This window comes from Vanacampus margaritifer, chromosome 2 (genome assembly GCF_051991255.1).
Source record: "Vanacampus margaritifer isolate UIUO_Vmar chromosome 2, RoL_Vmar_1.0, whole genome shotgun sequence".
Classification (NCBI taxonomy): domain Eukaryota; kingdom Metazoa; phylum Chordata; class Actinopteri; order Syngnathiformes; family Syngnathidae; genus Vanacampus; species Vanacampus margaritifer.
Window position 1 is genome coordinate 16753164 of NC_135433.1, and position 19164 is coordinate 16772327.

At 41.7% G+C, this 19164-nt stretch overlaps 1 protein-coding gene across 2 annotated transcripts in view; it reads left to right on the forward strand.

Annotated features, from left to right (window-relative positions):
- The window catches only part of olfm2a (olfactomedin 2a), a 96105-nt gene that overhangs the window by 38362 nt on the left and 38579 nt on the right, over nucleotides 1-19164 (forward strand). The window contains exon 1 of one of the 2 annotated variants that reach the window (XM_077558425.1): nucleotides 1865-2198. The exons of the other annotated variant lie outside the window; for it this stretch is intronic. Coding sequence (XP_077414551.1) covers nucleotides 2055-2198 — 144 coding nt within the window. The 5' untranslated portion in view covers nucleotides 1865-2054. Of the gene's footprint in view, nucleotides 1-1864; nucleotides 2199-19164 lie in introns of those variants that run through there. 2 annotated transcript variants of the gene reach the window in all.

Consider the following 19164-nt stretch of genomic DNA (forward strand, 5'->3'; position numbering starts at 1 on the left):
GAGTCCAATTGGTAAGCAATAGCCACATTTGCCTGTTGTCACATCGATATGCTGTTGGACATTATTTCTGTGACTTCTACCATGGGTAAGTACGTTTTGTGTTTAAATAGTGTTATTTTGTCATGTTTAAGTTAATCCAAGCTAATTTTTTGTCTTAAATGTCAGACTCATGTCATGCTATGTAGTTAGCTAGCTTCCCTCCTCCCAAAAAAGAGTTCACAAACAGTTTTATTTTGAAATATACCGGATCTACCTTGATACCGACGCTCAACTTCCTGTCCGGCTCGTGTAATTTCTTCAGCTTCATGAAAATTCGCAAGCGTCATGCAGCGTCCGTAAAAAATAGAATGCTTCCACAGCGCCGCATCGCAGCTGGTGTGAATTGACACGCAGTCCTTTAGTTACGAACATCCGACTTATGAACATTCGGAGACAAGGGTTGACTGATTACCATAAATGCCGTATTTCGCTCGCAAGTGTGCGCCACATCATACATTACTGTACAGTACTGTACTGTAGTTCCCCTCTCTGCCACAACGCCCGCCGAGCAGCACCGCACCATTTGCGCATTTCAACTACCTCTCTGTTTGGCGATGAATGACACAGTAGCCACGCACGCACTCTTCATGCACCCAATATTGGCGTCACACTGTGAGCACATTTCGGAGGGCTCTCCTGCAGAGGATATTTTTGATTGAAAGTCATTTTTCATCATCACACATCAGAACAATTCTGGGCGGGTTATAATATGATATGAGCCGTTTGGGAGGGGGGAGGGAGGTGGGGTGAACACAAAGAAGAATTTTTCAAAAGTCCATGAAAAATTCAGTGAACTTGGGATATAATTCTATATATCTTACGGGATGCTCCTTGGTGTGCTAGTAGTGGTACTTCCAGCGGTATTGGTAATATACTCGTGATACCAGTTCCCAAGCATATATATCACATTTACATCAATCTGTAAAATGGCTACTCTGATTAAATGTAGCGGCACATGAAAACACCAGCTTGAAAAAGATCCCGTCAAATGTAAACAGTTGATCTGAGGTCTTCAATCGGGATGGCTTCATTCCAAATGACAAAAAAGTCTGCGTGTACAGCGGCTACAGATCGAGCGTCCAATCAGATCGCTGTGCCATTATCCCCTATGCTGCTGACAGTCACCAGGGGACCTATTTGCACGATATCAGGGAATTGCTGGGATATCCTTTCCTACAATGCATTACTCATTATTTGGCATTAATTTCCCCATTTTGCCTGGAGTGACAGCATCTCTCAGCATTCACATAGTTCGCTGCTATCGGGCTGCAGCCGAAGCCATGACGGATCAGCTATCAATTTGACATCAAGCAGCAATTTAATCTTCGCCGCCGTTGAAGCATTCATGCCAATCAGATGTTCAGACATTCTCAGAGCATCAACAGGACAGACGGCTGCTGACAAATGAGTCGTCACGATGCCGGTTGACGGACGACGTGACAGCAGCGTCTGCGTTACGAGCCGCGTTGACGGCTTGCCGGACCACCTGCTGATGTCCCGAACCACCAACATCTTCCTGCATCGATCCGGTGAAGACAGTAGTCGATGCCGCCAGCAAGTCACCAGGCACGCATCAGCTTTGTGAAATGCACTGCTCACTTTGATGTCCACACTTATAATTTGAACACACACACATCAGGTTGTGAGTCATAAAAAGAACAGAGAAATGTCAGCGAGAGCCGAACGGGAAGGAGTGGATATGAGCCGTTTGGGAGGGGGGGAGGGAGGGGGGGGTGTGAGGCAGCCAATGTGCTGCTCTGAATGTGGGGGATGCGAGGGGTGAGGGAGGGAGGCGGTGAAGGAGGGGTTGAGGCTCAGGATGTCATTCCGAGAGGAAGGATTCCAGCGTGATGCTGCTCTCCTCTAACAGGTCTCAGCAAGCGGCGAGTCCGGTATCAACGTCAGCTGGCTGATCAGCTCGGAACCCAAGTGGCTGGAGGGAAACGGACTTGGGAGTAGAGAAGGTTCTAGGGTGGGCTGCAGGGCCATCCGGGGACCTCCCGTAGGAGGCAAAGATGAGCGTTCCCATGTTAAAGATCGGGGCGGTGCTCAGCACTATGGCCATGGTGACCAACTGGATGTCTCAGACTCTTCCGTCTCTAGTGGGACTCAACGGGACCGCCATCTCCAGAGGGGGCACCTCCGAGAGGATCGTTAGTGTGGGTACCACTTACTTTCGGGGGGGGATTTGCAAGTGGGAGAAAGTGTGTGTTGTGCTGCTCCGAGGGTCCGTCGGATCGAGACAGACATGCATGCAAGAGCGTTGTTTAGACTCAACGATGCATCCGGGATAACGATGCAGCTGTTAATGATGAGCGATGGCGAGAACAGCGGATGGACATGTCGGTGATTTTATGTTTTATGATGTAAATGTGTGAGAGTGTGTGTGTGTCTGCCACTTTGTTAGCGATGCTGATGCCATCTGTCAGTCATCAACGGTGGGATGCAAGCGCTGTTCACAGGGGATGTGAGAGACGACGATTGGGGAATGATGAAATGCAACTTCTCTGGTCATGCATGACTTGTGCTTCTGTTCAAGGCTTTTCAGAACATGACCCCCCCCCCCCCCCCCACACACACACACACACACCTTGTTCATTGCCAAAGTGCTTGCTTGCTCATGTGAAGTGAAATAGGGTGGTCCTAAACCAATCTCAAGTTAACTTTTCATGTGAAGTATCATTGCATAAAAATTGAATTTAATTGACCGGAAATGACCAGAATTGTAGACGGAACAGATACTATATGAATGAGTTCAAATCTGAATTGAACCAAACCATATGGAAAATCTAATGAATTGAATGAAACTGAACTGAACTGACAAGATGAGACTCAAAATAAATTGAGTTGAAGCAGCAGAACTAAAACAAACTAGATGAGGTGAATTAAACCAATTTATAAAATAACCTTACTGAATAAACAACTGGAATCTGGAACTGGACTTAACTGACCATCTGAATCATTCTACGATAATCAGAATTAAACACAACAAATGAAATCAAATCAGCAGAATTAAGTTAATTTGGATTACCTTGGATTCATTTAACCAATCTGCACATTATAGAATTAAATCAAATGGAACCCAACTGGAACTGAACTTGAACTGAACCGACCATATTTGACTCAAATGAAATCAAATTAAACAGAACACAAGTAAATCAAAAGTAAAGTCAAGTGCATTAAACAAATCAAACCAAAGCCGAAAGGGAAGGAATGCAATCGAATTAAACTGAACAGAAGTAAAATCAGAAATGAATCAGTTCAATTCAAACTGAATGCAAGAGAAGTGACTTGAATACACCGAACCAAAACTAATTGAATGGAATTAAACTGAACTAAACCAAACCAAACCCAACATCCTTGACCAAACAGGAATCAAGCCAAATACACAAAAAGATTTGTGAAACAAGAAAGTTGAATGCTGTGGAATTTAACTAAATCATGCAGAACCCAAGTGAATCAAAAGCGAAATCAATTTAATTTGATCTTAATTAAGTGATCATATGTAAATGCATTTGAATTTAATCAGCTGAACTGGAACAAATTTGATTAAATCGTATTGAGCAGACCAAACCAAACTGAATTGAATTAAAATGCAATTGAATTGACGCTGAATTAACCAGAAAATAAACTAAAAATAAAAGAAGTGGATCAAAAGTGAAACAAAAAAAAGGACCTATCCAACTAAACTGAAAAGTAGTAACTCAGTTGAAATGATTGTAAACACAATGCAAGTGAATCAAATAAAATGAATCCATCAAACCAAACCAAATGTGATCCAACCGACCTGAACTAAACCAAATAAATTGGAATTTTATCTAATACGATGAAATATAAAGGAAGTATGTCAACTCACTGGATTTGATTGAATCAGACTTAATTGACCGAAAGTGAAACAAATCAAATTAAATCAAATTACAGCAAATGTAGCAAAAGTGAAACAATTTGTATGAACTGAATTTTTAAATCAGATCAATGTTGAATTATGTCTTTATCATCGATTAAGAAGAGTCAAAGTGTTCAATGACAATTCTTGGAGGATTTGTTCATTTATATTCCATTAAACATGCACGAACGTGAACTTAGCACCTTTGCTGATGGGCGCCGTGAGACGATGATTAATCCACACCATTAAGTTAAGTGAATTAATTTGCCATTTTCTGATATTCCTGATTGATGATCTTTCATCCTCAGCACGTTTTCAAATGGACCCTCGCCCGATACTGCAAATGCAGCGTTCTGTTCAAATGATGGAAGGAAATTGAACGTCCCGAGAGATGCGAGGCCATCTGGATATGAAGTGTGTGTGTGTCTATTTTTGTTGGTTTTACCACGTCTTCTGAGTATGTTTGTCTTAAGGGGGTGTAAGGTCCATCTGTTTGCAGAGGACTTCCATATTTCATCATGTTTTAGTCAAAAGTCAAAAGGTGGAAGAAACACACAACAAAGCCTGAAGTCCTTTGAACTTTGTGTTGAAACGCGCCTCAGCAGGCTATTTGCAGGAAAATGTAAAAGGTGCTCAGAGTGTGAGCAGGGTTTGAATTATTTACACCACTAAACTCCGGAAATCCTGCCCAACTTGGGGTGGGCGCCCTGTTTAATCCCCCCAGTTCACTTATCTCGACGCAGTCGAGAGAGAGAGAGAGAGAGAGAGATGAAACATAACTCAGAATTCAGACAGACTCGTGGCTGAAGTCATCTATTTTGCATTTCAGAGAGACAAGCAGCATCAAAATATACATAGCTATTAGGAGAGATTTTATTTCCGCTATTGTGCCTGGTGCCTTTCATCAGCGTTTGATCAAAGCCAAGAGGCTGGTTTGATGGCGGCTTCAATGGCTAGCATATATGATGGCAGATAATCTCCCCCTCATAAAGAATAAAAGTTGAAGGTAAGCGCCTCATCAGGTCCCATCACGATTAACAAGACGTTTCCCGGCCACGACTGTGCCATCGTGACTCACAAGCGTGTTTGGTGCTCTTATCAAAGGCGACGTAGCAACACTCTTGTGACACCAAAGTGCCAGCCAGCACGCCTCTGGCAACCGAGTGGCTTCTGCTCGCCCTTTAGCACCCGCGTCCTACATTCGCTCGAGTTCAGCGTCTGGTCCGTTCGCTTTCGGTGCTTTCCCCCTCTCAAACCCACTCGTTTTGAGGAGAGGGCTGAACGGCTTGATGTCAGGAAATGAAACGTTGCCTGGATGCTTGTGCACATCTGGATAGTGCAAAAGTGTGTTTCCTTAATGAGAACGAAATGCCCTGAAAGTCTTAACACTGACACGGAACTCGGAGATTGGCAAGCAGTAGCAAGTGAGTCACTTTTTTTTCTTTTTTTAAAGGAGATTCCTTTTAAATACTGCTAATGGTTGTGACAGTAATAGATTTGTTGGCCAAAGGAAACAAAAACGAAAAAAGGCAATTTGATAATAAAAAAGAAAAGAAAAGAAGAAGAAGCAGTATTTAAAGACTCTGTACAGTGAATTGAGAAATTTGTTTCCAAATGCATTATACATGTTTGAGGATAACTGCTGAAAATATGCGAAGACTGAAAACAAACTGGTACTGAATTGTTGCGCTAGTAGATAGCATTGAACTGTTTTTCAGCATCTCAGTTTTCCTGGAGTTATTTTTGGCCGCGGCTATAATGGCATTCGTTGCCCCTCCCCCATTGTAAAAGGCCTTAACAGTTAACCGGCCTGATTGCGAGTTTACGTGATTATAATTAAGCCTACCTGGCCCATTTTTATCACTACAGCACGCAGTTAGCTAGCTAGCTAGTTTGCTGTGCCTGCAACTCGAAAATGCCACAATATTTTGGAACAGCTGGGTATCAATATATAAATGTCATGTATCATTTCTTTTGTCTTATTCAGAATTGCCATAATATTTATGATCTAACTAACAGTAAGTATATACTATAATGTATGTAGTGCGAGCCACAGGCTAAATGACATCACATGTACCACCATGTTTAATAAACAGCTGACTTTTCTGAAAGTGTCTCTGTTATGTGGCCCTACACATTGACACAACACCAAGTGAGGAGCTGTGAGCCAGGGGTTAAACCTGCCGCCCATCCGCCGGCTAAGAGTAGCCCTGGCTAGGTAGCTTGCAAGCTAGCACCTCTCAAAGCGTGGAATATATGGTGGGATGTAATCCAAGTTACCACCAGAGGATTTAAGAGGATATATTTTTGTGTTGTTGGAATGTGTACGGATAAGAATGATAGAGTATGTGGTATTTAATTAACCTTGCCAGCAAGATGAATTTTCGTGGTAGTTGTGAGTTCAGAAACTCTGGAGAATACATCTTGTACTGCTCCCGCTGATACGTTTGCAGCCGACCTTTTTTAGGTCTGACCAATCAGGCGTTGTTTAGGCAGGACGAAACCAATAAGCGCCGATGGCGGGGGAAAACAAACAAACCTAACAGACGAATGGATGCTGCAATTAATTATGTACTCACCGTTTCCTTGTTGAATTTGAACAGCGAGAGGCGTTTCGTGCATTTTTATCTGGTAAAGATGTTCGTGCTCCCCCACCCCACCCCAACCCTTAAGATGAGACGGAAGATGACATTTTCATCCGTTGTCTTGATTGGTCAAAACAAAAGTGCAAAGATGCTGCATCGTCCAATCAGCTGTAAGTATTGTAGCAGCAAGTCCCACCTTTCCCGAACGGGTCTGCCTGGTGAAGTACCAGTTTGATAATGTGAAGAACTCCCTCGAGTCAATCACAACGGTTAGTATTTAATTGTCAGTTGAGTGGGACAACCAGCGTAATATGCCCACAGTGTCTGTCTGAGACGTTTGATATTTCACAATTTTGAAGCATCATCTAATATACTTGGTGATTTGTTTTAATCATTCAAATTTGGCAGGGTTGTTCATTAACAACACTCTTCTCTATGTTGTGTCAAATTTACAAGACATTTTTATTTTCAATTTACAGGGGCCTAAATCATCTTAATCAAATAGATAACCTAATAAGTAAGCTGGAAAAGTAATCAGTCGAGTGCAGACCTCCAAGGCTGGAAAAACCCATTTGATTGCTTATTTGTCTATTGCTCAGCAGGCTACTTTCCTTTTTCATGGAGGATGGCCATCCACATTATAAGAAAGCAAATGATGAAAAGGGAAAATACATCTCTTCATCTGCACTATTAATTGAAATCTGCACTAAAATTGATAATAATACCTTTGACACGCCTGCAGTTAATTCCTGAAAATGCTATTTACTTAACTAGATAGGTATGATTTTTTAAAATATTGCAACACATTTGTATATCGAGATGGATTAATAACTAATGAAAAGGGTGTAAAAAAAATACAGTTGCCAATATGCTAATTTCCATTTCATGGTATTTTATTAGGCATTATTAGGGAAGTTTGACAATAAAGCTTTTAAATCCTCTGATATTCAGAAATATGAATATTCATTGAGTAGGAAATCCTGTAAAAAGTCACTTCAGTATAGACATAATGCACACAATGAGTATCGTTTTATATGATAAGTACAAAACGACGGCGATGATGCAATGAAAAGTATATACAGTGCATCTTGAAAGTTAGAATACAATAGAGGTCGGTCTTCACTCATCCCTCAATAGGGAAATGCCACTTTTACAGCATTTTTATAGCAAAATGGAAGGCAGCAGCACATAAGAACACAACATCAAAAGTCCAATTATTGGAACAAGATTGGCTTCCAGACTGTCATCAATCACCTTTGTTGCTTTGCCCTCCCAAATCAGCTTTTCAATCAATTACAGTATTTAGACCTGAACTAATAAATGTGAAAACCCACCTCAAAATGAAACACGTTTTGCGACTTTTAAGATTGTAACTAAGAAACTAATTTAGAAGGAAACATATCTACACTTAGACGCAAAGTGAAAGGAAGCTAATTGTGAGAGCCGAGATGCATCCACATTCACTGGAATAAAAAAAAAAAATCTCCACAGTGTGTAAACGATAGAATCTTCATCGAATCACTGCTCTTTTTTTTTTACCCCATCAACTCTATTGACCATTTGCACCGACGTCACGTGATCACGTGACTGCCCTATGACGGACGGCGGAAGGAAATGATCGTTGAATAGAAGTGGACGTGACCCGGAGCGACTTAGCGACTGTTATTTCTCAAATTAAAAAGTTATTATTGCCCATCGAGCCATGGAATCTATTACTTCAACCAAAGTTCGCCTGTCAGTCGAAGTTGCACATTTAGTCGGGACTCAGAGCGCGATATTTACTTCAGTTGGAGATCGCTAGTTTGAAAACAGCCCCTTTCCTTCTGTTGCATGCTGTTTTTAACAAGTTAATCAAATCGCTGTCTTTGCCGGAATTCACAGCACACGACCTATATCATTATTTAGTCAATGCCGTGTCATCTTACACCGGGCCTGATTTAAAAGCTTGTCGCTGGCTGAGTCTCTGGGACGAGATGCTACGCTCGCACCGGGGACAATATACCTCGTAATGCAAAGGTAAAACTTGTTTATCATGCTAACTGACTTATTTTTAAACAGTCCGCTCTATATTGAAACGCCATGATGATGTTATGTTACTATGTTTACTGGCATGGAACAAATGACTATCTTTGTGGCAAGCTATGCAGTCATTTCATGAATAAGACTCTGGCCGGCTCCAAAGTGAAAAACTCCAAGCACAAAGACAAAATCTCCCATTATTAAACAGTCAAATTCACTTAATAGTTTTGAAGAAGGTGCATTTTAAAACTACACTGTGTGTTGGTGCAGTTGGAGTGGACGCTAACTATCTGGCTCAATAATGCGATTTGAAACACGCAATTCGACACCTTTGTTACAATCTTTGTTATAGTGTACAATGACTAGTATTATGCATGAACGTTTATCTACCAATTACAACATTTATCTACTAACCTCGCAAAAAATGATGGCTGCAAATCCGTGAATACTTTGTGGGCTGCCAGTCCTTTGTTGATTGCTGCTATCCATCGACGTCTTTTGTCTTCATTAGTAGATATGCGATAAAAAGCAATATTTGGTTTACTCCTTTGTGTGTCTGTACAACCGACCGCACAGCAAGATATGACCGTTTTATAAGATAATTGATTAGATAAAGGACTTTACGCTGTACAAGATTCAATAGTTACAATACAGGCAAGTGGCTCTTTTCCCGTCTAGCGTCAAAGAGGCAGCTGACAAAACAGATTTTTTTTTTTACAGCATACCAATCAAAATGGGATTGAGGTCAGTGTGGCGCTGTCCGTCAAGCGGTGTAAACTGTTACATCTACTGTGCAGCCCAATAAAGCAAATTGTGTTGATCGATTATAGGCCGTTGATTAAACACTGCTGCAAATTTTAATTGAGCAGCTTGGCGGAAATTTGCAGCCTTCACTTGGAATTTATAGAAATCAAACACATGACAGGAATTGAACCAAGTAGCCATCTTGTCACTGGTGATTGCCTGTGAACTCCATGGCAAACCAGGGACGGACATAATCAATTACAGTATTTTATTTGATGATCAAAGATTTGGTACATGGTGTAGAATTGATTGGTAGCTACTAACAGAGTCACTGTTGACTGAGTGTGAACTACTTTGCAGAAGGACAACATTGCCTCAGCGATGGGAAAGTGGGAGCTAAATCCACACTTGAGATATAGCACTGACTAGGAAACAGGAGTTCAGAACATAGTCAGTGAGGGCTGTTATTAAACAGATAACAGAGAGAGAGATTGATTGTCTGAGTTTGCATGTCGTCAGAAACAGGTGAGAAAACCGTATGACTCAGCGCTGAGTTGAGCTATACAAGTTTTATGTTTGTAACTCCAAACCATTGTATGTCAAATCCTCATTTGCCCATTGAAATGAATGGAAATGCCATCCTTTACAGACGAAAAAAATATATAAAAATTTGACAAGTCGAGGCAGGGTGGACTCAGGGATTTGATTAGCCTACAATTTAACACAAATCACCTCTAGACTGAGGGAAAAAATACTGAACAAAAGACGCTCCAAACTGGAGGAAAAACTGGATACAAAAACACAAGAGCAAGACTAGACAAGGGCTGTGGATATTAGCTGGGGGAACGCTTCCATGCACAGGACGTGACACTTCGGCAACAAGACAAGGGAGACGCAGAGTAGTTAACACATGAGGGTGATTGGGAACAGGTGGACACAATCAAGGAATGAGGCGGACACAGACACCACATGAGGAAGGGCAAGTGGCCAGAAACGAGAGGAGTTAGACTTTCAAAAATCAAGTCCGGGTATTCATTGTCTGTGGAGGGATGGATGGACACAAGGTTAACAGCAGCAGAGTTCATACCGTCAGCCAGCTTGCCCACCCCATGGTAAATGCAGTCCCTTCCCCAGAGCGCCAGTCTACACGTGGGTTGTGCTTGCACAACCAGGGATAACCCAAAACCAGGGTGTGAGATGGGGACTGGAACGCTTAGAATCGAAGGTATTCTTTATGCTCCCCTATGCACATTGAGTGGTTCCATGACACAACAAACAGTTCCCGGCCATTGAGTGCCCTGGCTTTAATGGGTGTGTTCAGTGGTAAGGTTTGTGCCTTTAAACATCTCACGAGACCCGAGTCCATAAGGCTTTTATCAGCCCCTGAGTCTATGAGTGCTTGCAATGTAGTGGTGTTGTGGTTGATGATAACAGGTATGAGTTTGCGTGCCTCGGTTCCCGAAGCAGAGCGTGGACTCACCAGGGTAGCTTGCTTAGCAGGGCATGCGGCAACGAGATGTCAGAGTTCTCCGCAGTAGTATCACCAGGCTTCCTGGCGGCGCCGCTGTCGTTCCTCGGGAGAAAGTCGGGCTCTGCCCAGCTGCATGGCGTTCGTCCTTGAAACGCTTGCAAGTTCAGTGCCGGGGAAGGAGCAGACTGTGGCGCTCCCGTAGATTGCGGTCGCAGGACACTTACGGACTCCTTGCCTTGCTTGAGGTTACTTCGCTCTCTGGCTTTTTCCCGGTCAGTGCAGACGGGATCAAAAACTCGGAGGAGGGCAGCCCGGAACCCGGATACGGTATGGCAGATTGGGAATCCTGTGCCCATTCAGTGGTGGCCCAGGCTCTGGCCCTTCCAGTCAGGTGTGAGATGATAAATGCTACCCGGGATCGGTCGGTGGGGATGGGCTGTGGAGAATGTTCAAAGTGGATATCACAGTCAGTGTGGAAGGCCTTACACTGTCCAGGATCTCCCGAGTAGCGTTCAGGGGCGGCCAGTTTCATGCCCAGCCCGGCAAATGATGGGGTCGGGACGGGCGGGCCAGCCGGTGGTTCCAGCCGTACGGGAGGTGCGACGGAGCTATGCAGATGGCTCACCAGCTCCTGGACCAGTCTGGAAATATCGCCTAGCTGGGTGGCAATGGTGAGCTGAAACTCCTCTTGATGTGACAGGTGCTCCTCTTGGTTCCACAGTGTGGTTTCCCCATTTCCTTTCTGGGGCCATGTTGGCCGAAGTGTACTGACAAGGCGAGGCAGGGAGGACTCAGGCGCAGGGATTTGGTTAGCCTGCAGTTTAACAACAGCTGCAGTTTAACACAAATCACCTCTGGACTGAGGGAAAAAAACACTGAACAAAAGACGCTCCAAACTGGACGGGAAAAAAAACGCACTCAAAAAGGGTAACAAAGGTCACTCCAAGCAGGAGGTAAAAACTGAATATAAAAAAGGCAAGGCCTGTGGATATTAGTTGTGGGAACGCTTCCATGCACAGGACGTGACACTTCGGCAACAAGACAAGGGAGACGCAGACTAATTAACACATGAGGGTGATTGGGAACAGGTGGACACAATCAAGGAATGGGGTGGACACATACGCCACATGCGGAAGGGCAAGTGACCTGAAATGAGAGGAGAGTGAGACTTTCAAAATAAAACCGGAAATGACAAGACAAAAAACCCAGAACCACCCCACCATTGCGACATGACACCATTGTTTTTTTTAATGAGGAAAATAGCTGTATAATATTTGCTAAATACATAAATCAATAACATTATTCAGGGAATTTCGAAAACTAAGCAGTTTGTGCATTATGAGTTATTCATTGCAACTTGGCCACCAGGGGAAGCATAATACAGTCATGCAGACACTAATGAACTACTGTTAAACTGCAGTAATGTTATGTTTTTTTTTTTCAGAGGATAAAGAAAATATCTGATTATTATTGTATTATCTGTCTACCTGTGTTAATGCACTGCTTGTGGTCATATATCCAATGCTTAAGGAGTGAAAATGCCGCAATAATGCTATTCGCTAGCCCATCTACAGCGTTTTGCTACGTGTGTTAGCATTAAGCTAGCGGGAAAAAAATACACAATTCAATTATCTTACAGCATAGTTTGTGTGACACTAAACTCCAGTGAGTGAGTGAATGAGTGGCATGAAATACATTGAATCTCTTATTTGAAGAACTATCTGTCAAACTGCTGCTTGCTGTAAAGTGATTTGAAATCACTGCCCATACAGCGATCGCATCTTGAATTTCTGAATGCAAATCAAAGCTCGTCAGGTCACTTGTATTTCACGGCACCACTCAATGTCAGTGCAAAATCAAAGTGTTGATAACACCATGAGCTTTGCATCATCGGTGGATCGTGATACTGTTTGCAAACTATTGCTGTGATATCATACTGTGACCTCACAACTCGCACAGGCGTGATATCTTCAAATGAACCATCGAATGTGTTCTAACAGTTTATCTAATGTTTTTCGCCACGCTCCTCGCACTTCCTCTGCACAACACCAGCCTCCATCGCCATCTTGTGCGCAGCAAACAGCTGAACGGACGCCAAGCGCATGTCAGGCCCGTTGCCGCGGTAGCCGGGACCTGGACGCGGCGTCCGCCGTCATTTGGCTTCATTAGTCTCACTAAGAGTTGGCCGACTGAGCCCGAAACCGACTTGACAGCACATGTAGCGCATCTGTGCACCCCCTACGCCCTTTGGAACGAGTGAGCGCCAGATGGAAAGTTGGCACTACTGTGGGAGTGATGGAGTGGGGAGGTACGAGGATGCAGCAGTGTTTAACTTAGTTTGCAACGCATGGTAGAGTTTTTCCTTTATTGCTTCAAAATAATTACAAGATTTTCTTGATCTCCATCTTTTCATGGAAAGAGGTCCTCATCTTAAAAATGAGTGAAACTTCAGTATAGTACATATCATAGAAATATTTTTGTACTGCTTGTCCAAGTTGACTACAAAAACACTTTTGAAGCTTTATTTAAAGAAATATCGTCCATTACTTTCTCAGGAACCATGATTACCAAAAACAAATTTGGCAAAATACCAGCAAAGATAATGTAAAATGCAAGCAGTAAAGCAGCAGATACCTGCTCGAAGATGTCAGTTTTTTGAGAAGGAGTTAAATTAGGGTATTCGCTGCATGTTTGAGATTTTGTTCTTGAGTTCTTTAGTGGTCAAAAGTTGGGCATGCTCGATTGCCGTAGTGGCATAGACTGTTTCACACTATGATTGCCTTTCAGTCCAAACCAAAATGTACCACTTTGTGACTTGACAGTGATAACCAACTGGTGAGCATGAAGCAGATGGCGTCGTGTTTTAAAACACACCAACTGCTCTTTTCAAGATGCTCTGTGTTTGTGTGTGTGTTGCATGTTTATCTGCTTGTGTTCGATTCCATTCCCATTGCATATCTGTGAAGCAGAGCGAAGTTTCCGCAATCCCTCTGAAAAGTTAGCTCAAAAGAAGAAGCTGACATTGATTGGTCCCAGCCCTGCAGGGAGTTTGCTGTTTTAAAATCGCTAATAAGATTTGAGCATAGCCTTACTTCACTAATCCCTCCCGCACCTTGAGTCTGGGTTCAAAGCAGCGCGGCAAACTGTTGTGCACAAGCGCGATTCTCAAACACGGCCATTTAGCCCAGCATGCGATTATGAAAGTGTGTAGTTGTGATAGTCACAGACAAAAATGTCCCGCTTGAAGGATTATAATACGTTTTGTAATCTTTTGCGTGTTCAAATAAATCAAAGATGAGATTCTTGTGAAGAGGGCCCTTGCAAGGTCAATTTATTACAGAGATCTCTGGTCACACAATTGCATATCACCCAAGCAGTGTCATCCAAGATGTGTGTGTGCTCTTTTGCCCACACAGCCTCTTTATTCAAAACATGAGGAAACGCCTCTGTCATCCCGTGAGGTACAGAATGAGTTTGCATTTTCCCAGTAAACTAGATTGTCCTTGAACTTTTGAAAACCAGATTTCTGACGAACTGGAACTAGACTTCTTAGATAAACATACGAAACATATTAACTTCCTCATGTCTGGGAAAACAGTAGAAAAGATAGCAAGAATGTCAAAAACATTACTCATCAGGTTATATTAGGTCAACATAATTACACCTTCATCAACACATCTATAATGAAATGCAAAACAGGTAAAATGTCAAATAAAACAGTAAAAATGTTAATAATGTCAACAACAGAAGAGCCAGCAATTCTAAGCTAGCATTAGCATTGCAACCAAGGAGATGTTAGCCACAACATATTAGTTATAGAGTGTTTCTATAACACTAAATGTTAACTGTTTGACGTTTTTTTGATTGTACAATCAGTTAAAAATCAAGAAGGTGATAAACTCACCTGTCGAGCAGAAATTTCACTAATTCCTTGTTAGTTCTAAATCTTCTCATCTGTCTGACGTCCTTTGCCTTACACAATAGGGACAGATAGGGATGTTTGTTTGTTTTGTCACTGATTTCACTAATGTTGGGTTTATAATGAATGTTTTAACAAATATGACAAAGAGCTTTGTTTTGTTTTTGGTTGCACATTGCAAAATATGAGATAGCTTGGACAACTGTACGCGTCTTTATGGACAACATGGAAGCACGATCCATGAAGGTATGCTTAGAGAAATTCGGTCTTCGGAAAGAGCTGTTTATGGGGATGTAATGTGCAAGTGTTCCATTACTTTTGCTCAGATAATGTATTATAAAAGCCACAAAAACAAGCAGTCCACAGAGAGATGATCCTGTTTCTTTAAACAAAAAGCGTTTTTAGGTTACTTCAGGCTCGTTTAAAGATGGCACCTGGAAGCCGCTTCATCAGTAAGGTGTCCTGATTCTATCTCGGCTCACAAACTCAGCTTGATGCTTCATGCATGCACTCCCAAAATGCATCTCCCACCCCTGTTCTTCTTTCTCACGCCGTCTCTCGCAGATGTGACGGCGAGTTCAGCTGACGGTGTCGCCCGGCCGCTTCGCTTTGCTGGCCTCACCCGCTGCTTATGAAAGTTCTAATAGACTTCCCGTCATGCTCATAAAAGTATGGAGCAGCAGATTTATGATCTCATTTAGCCGCGCTTGTACAGCAGCCAGCTCCAGGGTCGCTCTAATGAAACACCGGAGGAAGTCCATCCTCTCGACAGCAATACCTGCAGCTCACACGCCTAATTGGATAATCCCACTGAACTTTGTTAATCATTAAGGGGCTTGCGGTTTCATTGCTGCTGCGAGATGCTCAGGTAATTGCACGAGTTGATTAGTTAGTTGTCGTGATGCTTGCCATTAACCTGTGCCGTTTCTACGCTCCATTCGTTTTAGCTGCCACGTGCTGACGCCCCAAGTGTGATTGCCAAATGTCTGTTAAGGCAGGGGTCCCCAACCACCGAGCCACAGGCTATTTGCTACTGGGCCTCACAGAGCGACTGCACAAAAAAAATATTATATCCATCAGAGTCTGAAAGAAGGTTTATTGTGAAAATCAGGCACACAAGCTAGAAAAAAATTTTTTTTGAAAGAAAAAGACATGTTGGGAGGAGAACAGGCCAAAACAACAGACAAAGCTTCAACAAAAACAAACTGTATTTAGGAGGCAATATCGGCAGTCCTACTTAAGTTTCGGGGTTAGCTTACTCGCACGCGCAACCTGCCCTGTGCAATATGTCGTGACCGTTTCCCAAATGAGTCAATGATGCCATCAAAACTGGCGCAATGACGCGTTGTATACTTGATGATTTATTTTCATTTGTTTCCAGTCTGTCAAAACATCTTTACATTGTTGTTGGTGGCACAAAAAAGGTTGAGAATCGCTACACTGTGCCAACATTTGACATTGAAACACATATGAACACAAACTGATAATAGATTCAGATTCAGAATCAAGATTGCTGGAAAAATAAACAAACTCTGAATATCGACCAATGGTCTAACCTAAAATCACATTTTAATGGAAAAAATATCTGCCTCAAAATGAATAAAAGATGAGTACTGTACAGTATTATGTAGGCAGGTGAAACTGGTTATGTCATTGGTGAAAGCAGGTTTGGATCACTAAAGTAGACTTGTGCATTTTTTTCACAGTCTAAAACAGTTCACAGGACATATGTTTTGGTCACGTACTTCCCTCAATGACTATTGAAGACAAATATTTCATGTATTCTCCACCGTTTGTAGCCAGAATATAGCACTAGACTATCATATCGCCTTGTGTTGTAGAATTTCAAATTTGCAAGTAAATGCTTTGGCATTCGCTTCACTGCTAGCACACAGACTCATACTTTTTCACTGGAAGTCTAATTTAGCCCCATCGTACCTGCAGTGGTTGAGGGAAGTACTGTCTTTCTTGCCTTTAGAGAAACTACGATAGAAGCTGTCTAATGCCCGAAAAAATTTCATCCTGACTTGGAGACCCGTCATAGAATTTGTGGAAAGTTTTCCCTTTCAATGTTACATTTACATGACAGATACATCTGATTTTGAACTTGTTTATATTATGCTCAGATTACCATTGAGTTTAAAACAGTGACCTGTCTGACCACTCTGTTTGTTAAGAGCCTAGGACGGAGGGGGGAGGGTTCTTGGTTTGTTTGTATGTTGTTTATTTGTTAATGAAAAACTGCCCAAAAATCCTCCTCATAAATCACATTTTAATGGAAAAAATATCTGCCTCAAATAAAAAACAAATATCAAAATTTATAGAAACATGGTCTACGTATATAGAATTTTTTAACCTAATTCTGGTTACTTAATTCTGCCTGTTAGCGAGAGCCACCACATCGTGATAACTTACATTGATGTTTCTGCATTTGGCAATTTATTATTATATTATATTATTAGTATGGGATTTTTTTTAATAGGTTTTAGGTGAACTGATGAATACACACACGCTCGCACGCACACACGCACGCACACACACACGCACATACACGTACTCACCCACATACAAAAATATATATATATATATATATATATATATATATATATATATATATATATATATATATAAAAAAGGAGAGCAATGATGACATGTCAAATCGAATGAACAATACTGAGCTCTCCATAGAGAAAAAAATATAAAATAAATAATAAAAATAATAAAAAAAGAATCAAGATTGCTGTACTTTGTAGTTATAAACCTTTGAACAAATGATATTTGAACACAAACTGTAGAGCAACAAATGCTGACACATTATAACAATACATAAAGGCACATATGTATTTGTTCTGCTCTCCAAAAAACAGCTAATATTACTACTTATTTATTTATTAATTAAAAAAATAAAAAATACCATCCGTGCTGTAGTCCCCAAAAAGACATATCTAGAGATGGGCGAGTACTAATACCAGGTATCAGTATCGGGTCCACACTGGCTTTTCTCGGGTACTAAGGAAGGCTACTAATACCAGCCACTGATACTTCAGGCCAAAAAATTGCAATATTAATCTGACATGACGTAAGTCCTCCTCAGCAGCAGTTGGCGCTATACTGCAGGAGTTTGATACATTGTCGAAATCATCTCCGTCAGAAAGAAATTTTTTTGTAGCAATGATGATGACATGTCAAATCGGTAAAATTACTGAATGAACAATACTGAGCTCTCCAGGGGAAAAAAAAAAAAAAGAAATAATTTTTTTTGTCATTGCGTTAAATTAAATCTTATATGTCAAATGTACTACATGAATTGGTAGTCGGTATGGTGAGAACTAAGAGTGAATAATCATACTGGTATCAGTCTAAAAACGGTATCAAACATCCCAAGGCACGTCCATGGAAAAGAGGTCATCTGGTCACCCAGGGTTTAGTGTCTTTATCATGCCATTGTGTGCAACACTATTTCCTTTCGAAAACATTTTCAACAGCTTAATATGATTGCAAACGTTACGTTCCAGTGAATCAAGTTGTATTGATATTACACAACATTGCATGGGTGCGATTAGTTGGGACTGTATTTGCTGTTGGATCTTAGTTTGGCTCCTTGTGGTGTAAGGCGACTCTTGGATGAGTCAATGGGTACATCAGTGCTTTTGCTAATAAACATCCCACCTCAAGAGTGCCACGCTGGACAGGACACAAGAAACAAGATAATTGATATTCCGGCCATTACTGCAAATTGATATTCACAAAGTGCTAAGTGCCACTGAGCCCCAAAGTTGCCATCGTCGAATGGCCTGCGGCAATAAAGTCCGCCGGCCAAATTAGCCACTATAAATGGCAGTCTAGTAAACTCGTTTAGTGAGTGTGTGTCAGGCCTTTCAGACGGTCACTTGTAGTTTATTGGTTTCTGTCAGGAGTTTGATGGCAGGGGAGAGGAAACACTGCCGTTGCTGCAAAAAGTGTCAAAACAAAAACGCTCATAAATGGACGCCCGATTGATTTTTCATCATCTGTCCTCTGCAAAACAGGCGCTTAACTCAATATCGCCGTCTTCTCCGCCCCGCTCTTCTCACCATGACTATGACAGCTTCATGTCTGCCACTTGCATATTCTATTTAATCCTTCACTGCTAACTGATCCATTTTTTTGCGACAGTGAACACAACCCCTCCTTCTCTCCCTAAATGGGACATACTATGAAAAATTTAATTTTTGATGCGTTAAACTGCTTTATTGTCTTTTTGAGCGCTGTTGACATTTAACATTTTAAATTTATATTTTTACTGTTTTTGAATTTACTTATAGGTATATAGATGCCATATAACTATGTGTAGTTAAATGACTAACACTGTGATAATGATTTGTGAAATATATTGGAACCTCTCACTCCCTGCCAGCTCTTGAGATAAGAATGTGTATGTTTTAAAAGTTGTCAAGTTCTCATGTCATTAGTCATTTGGTCGTAAAAACTGAAGGTCCAAGGTCAAAGCCTGTCTACATCA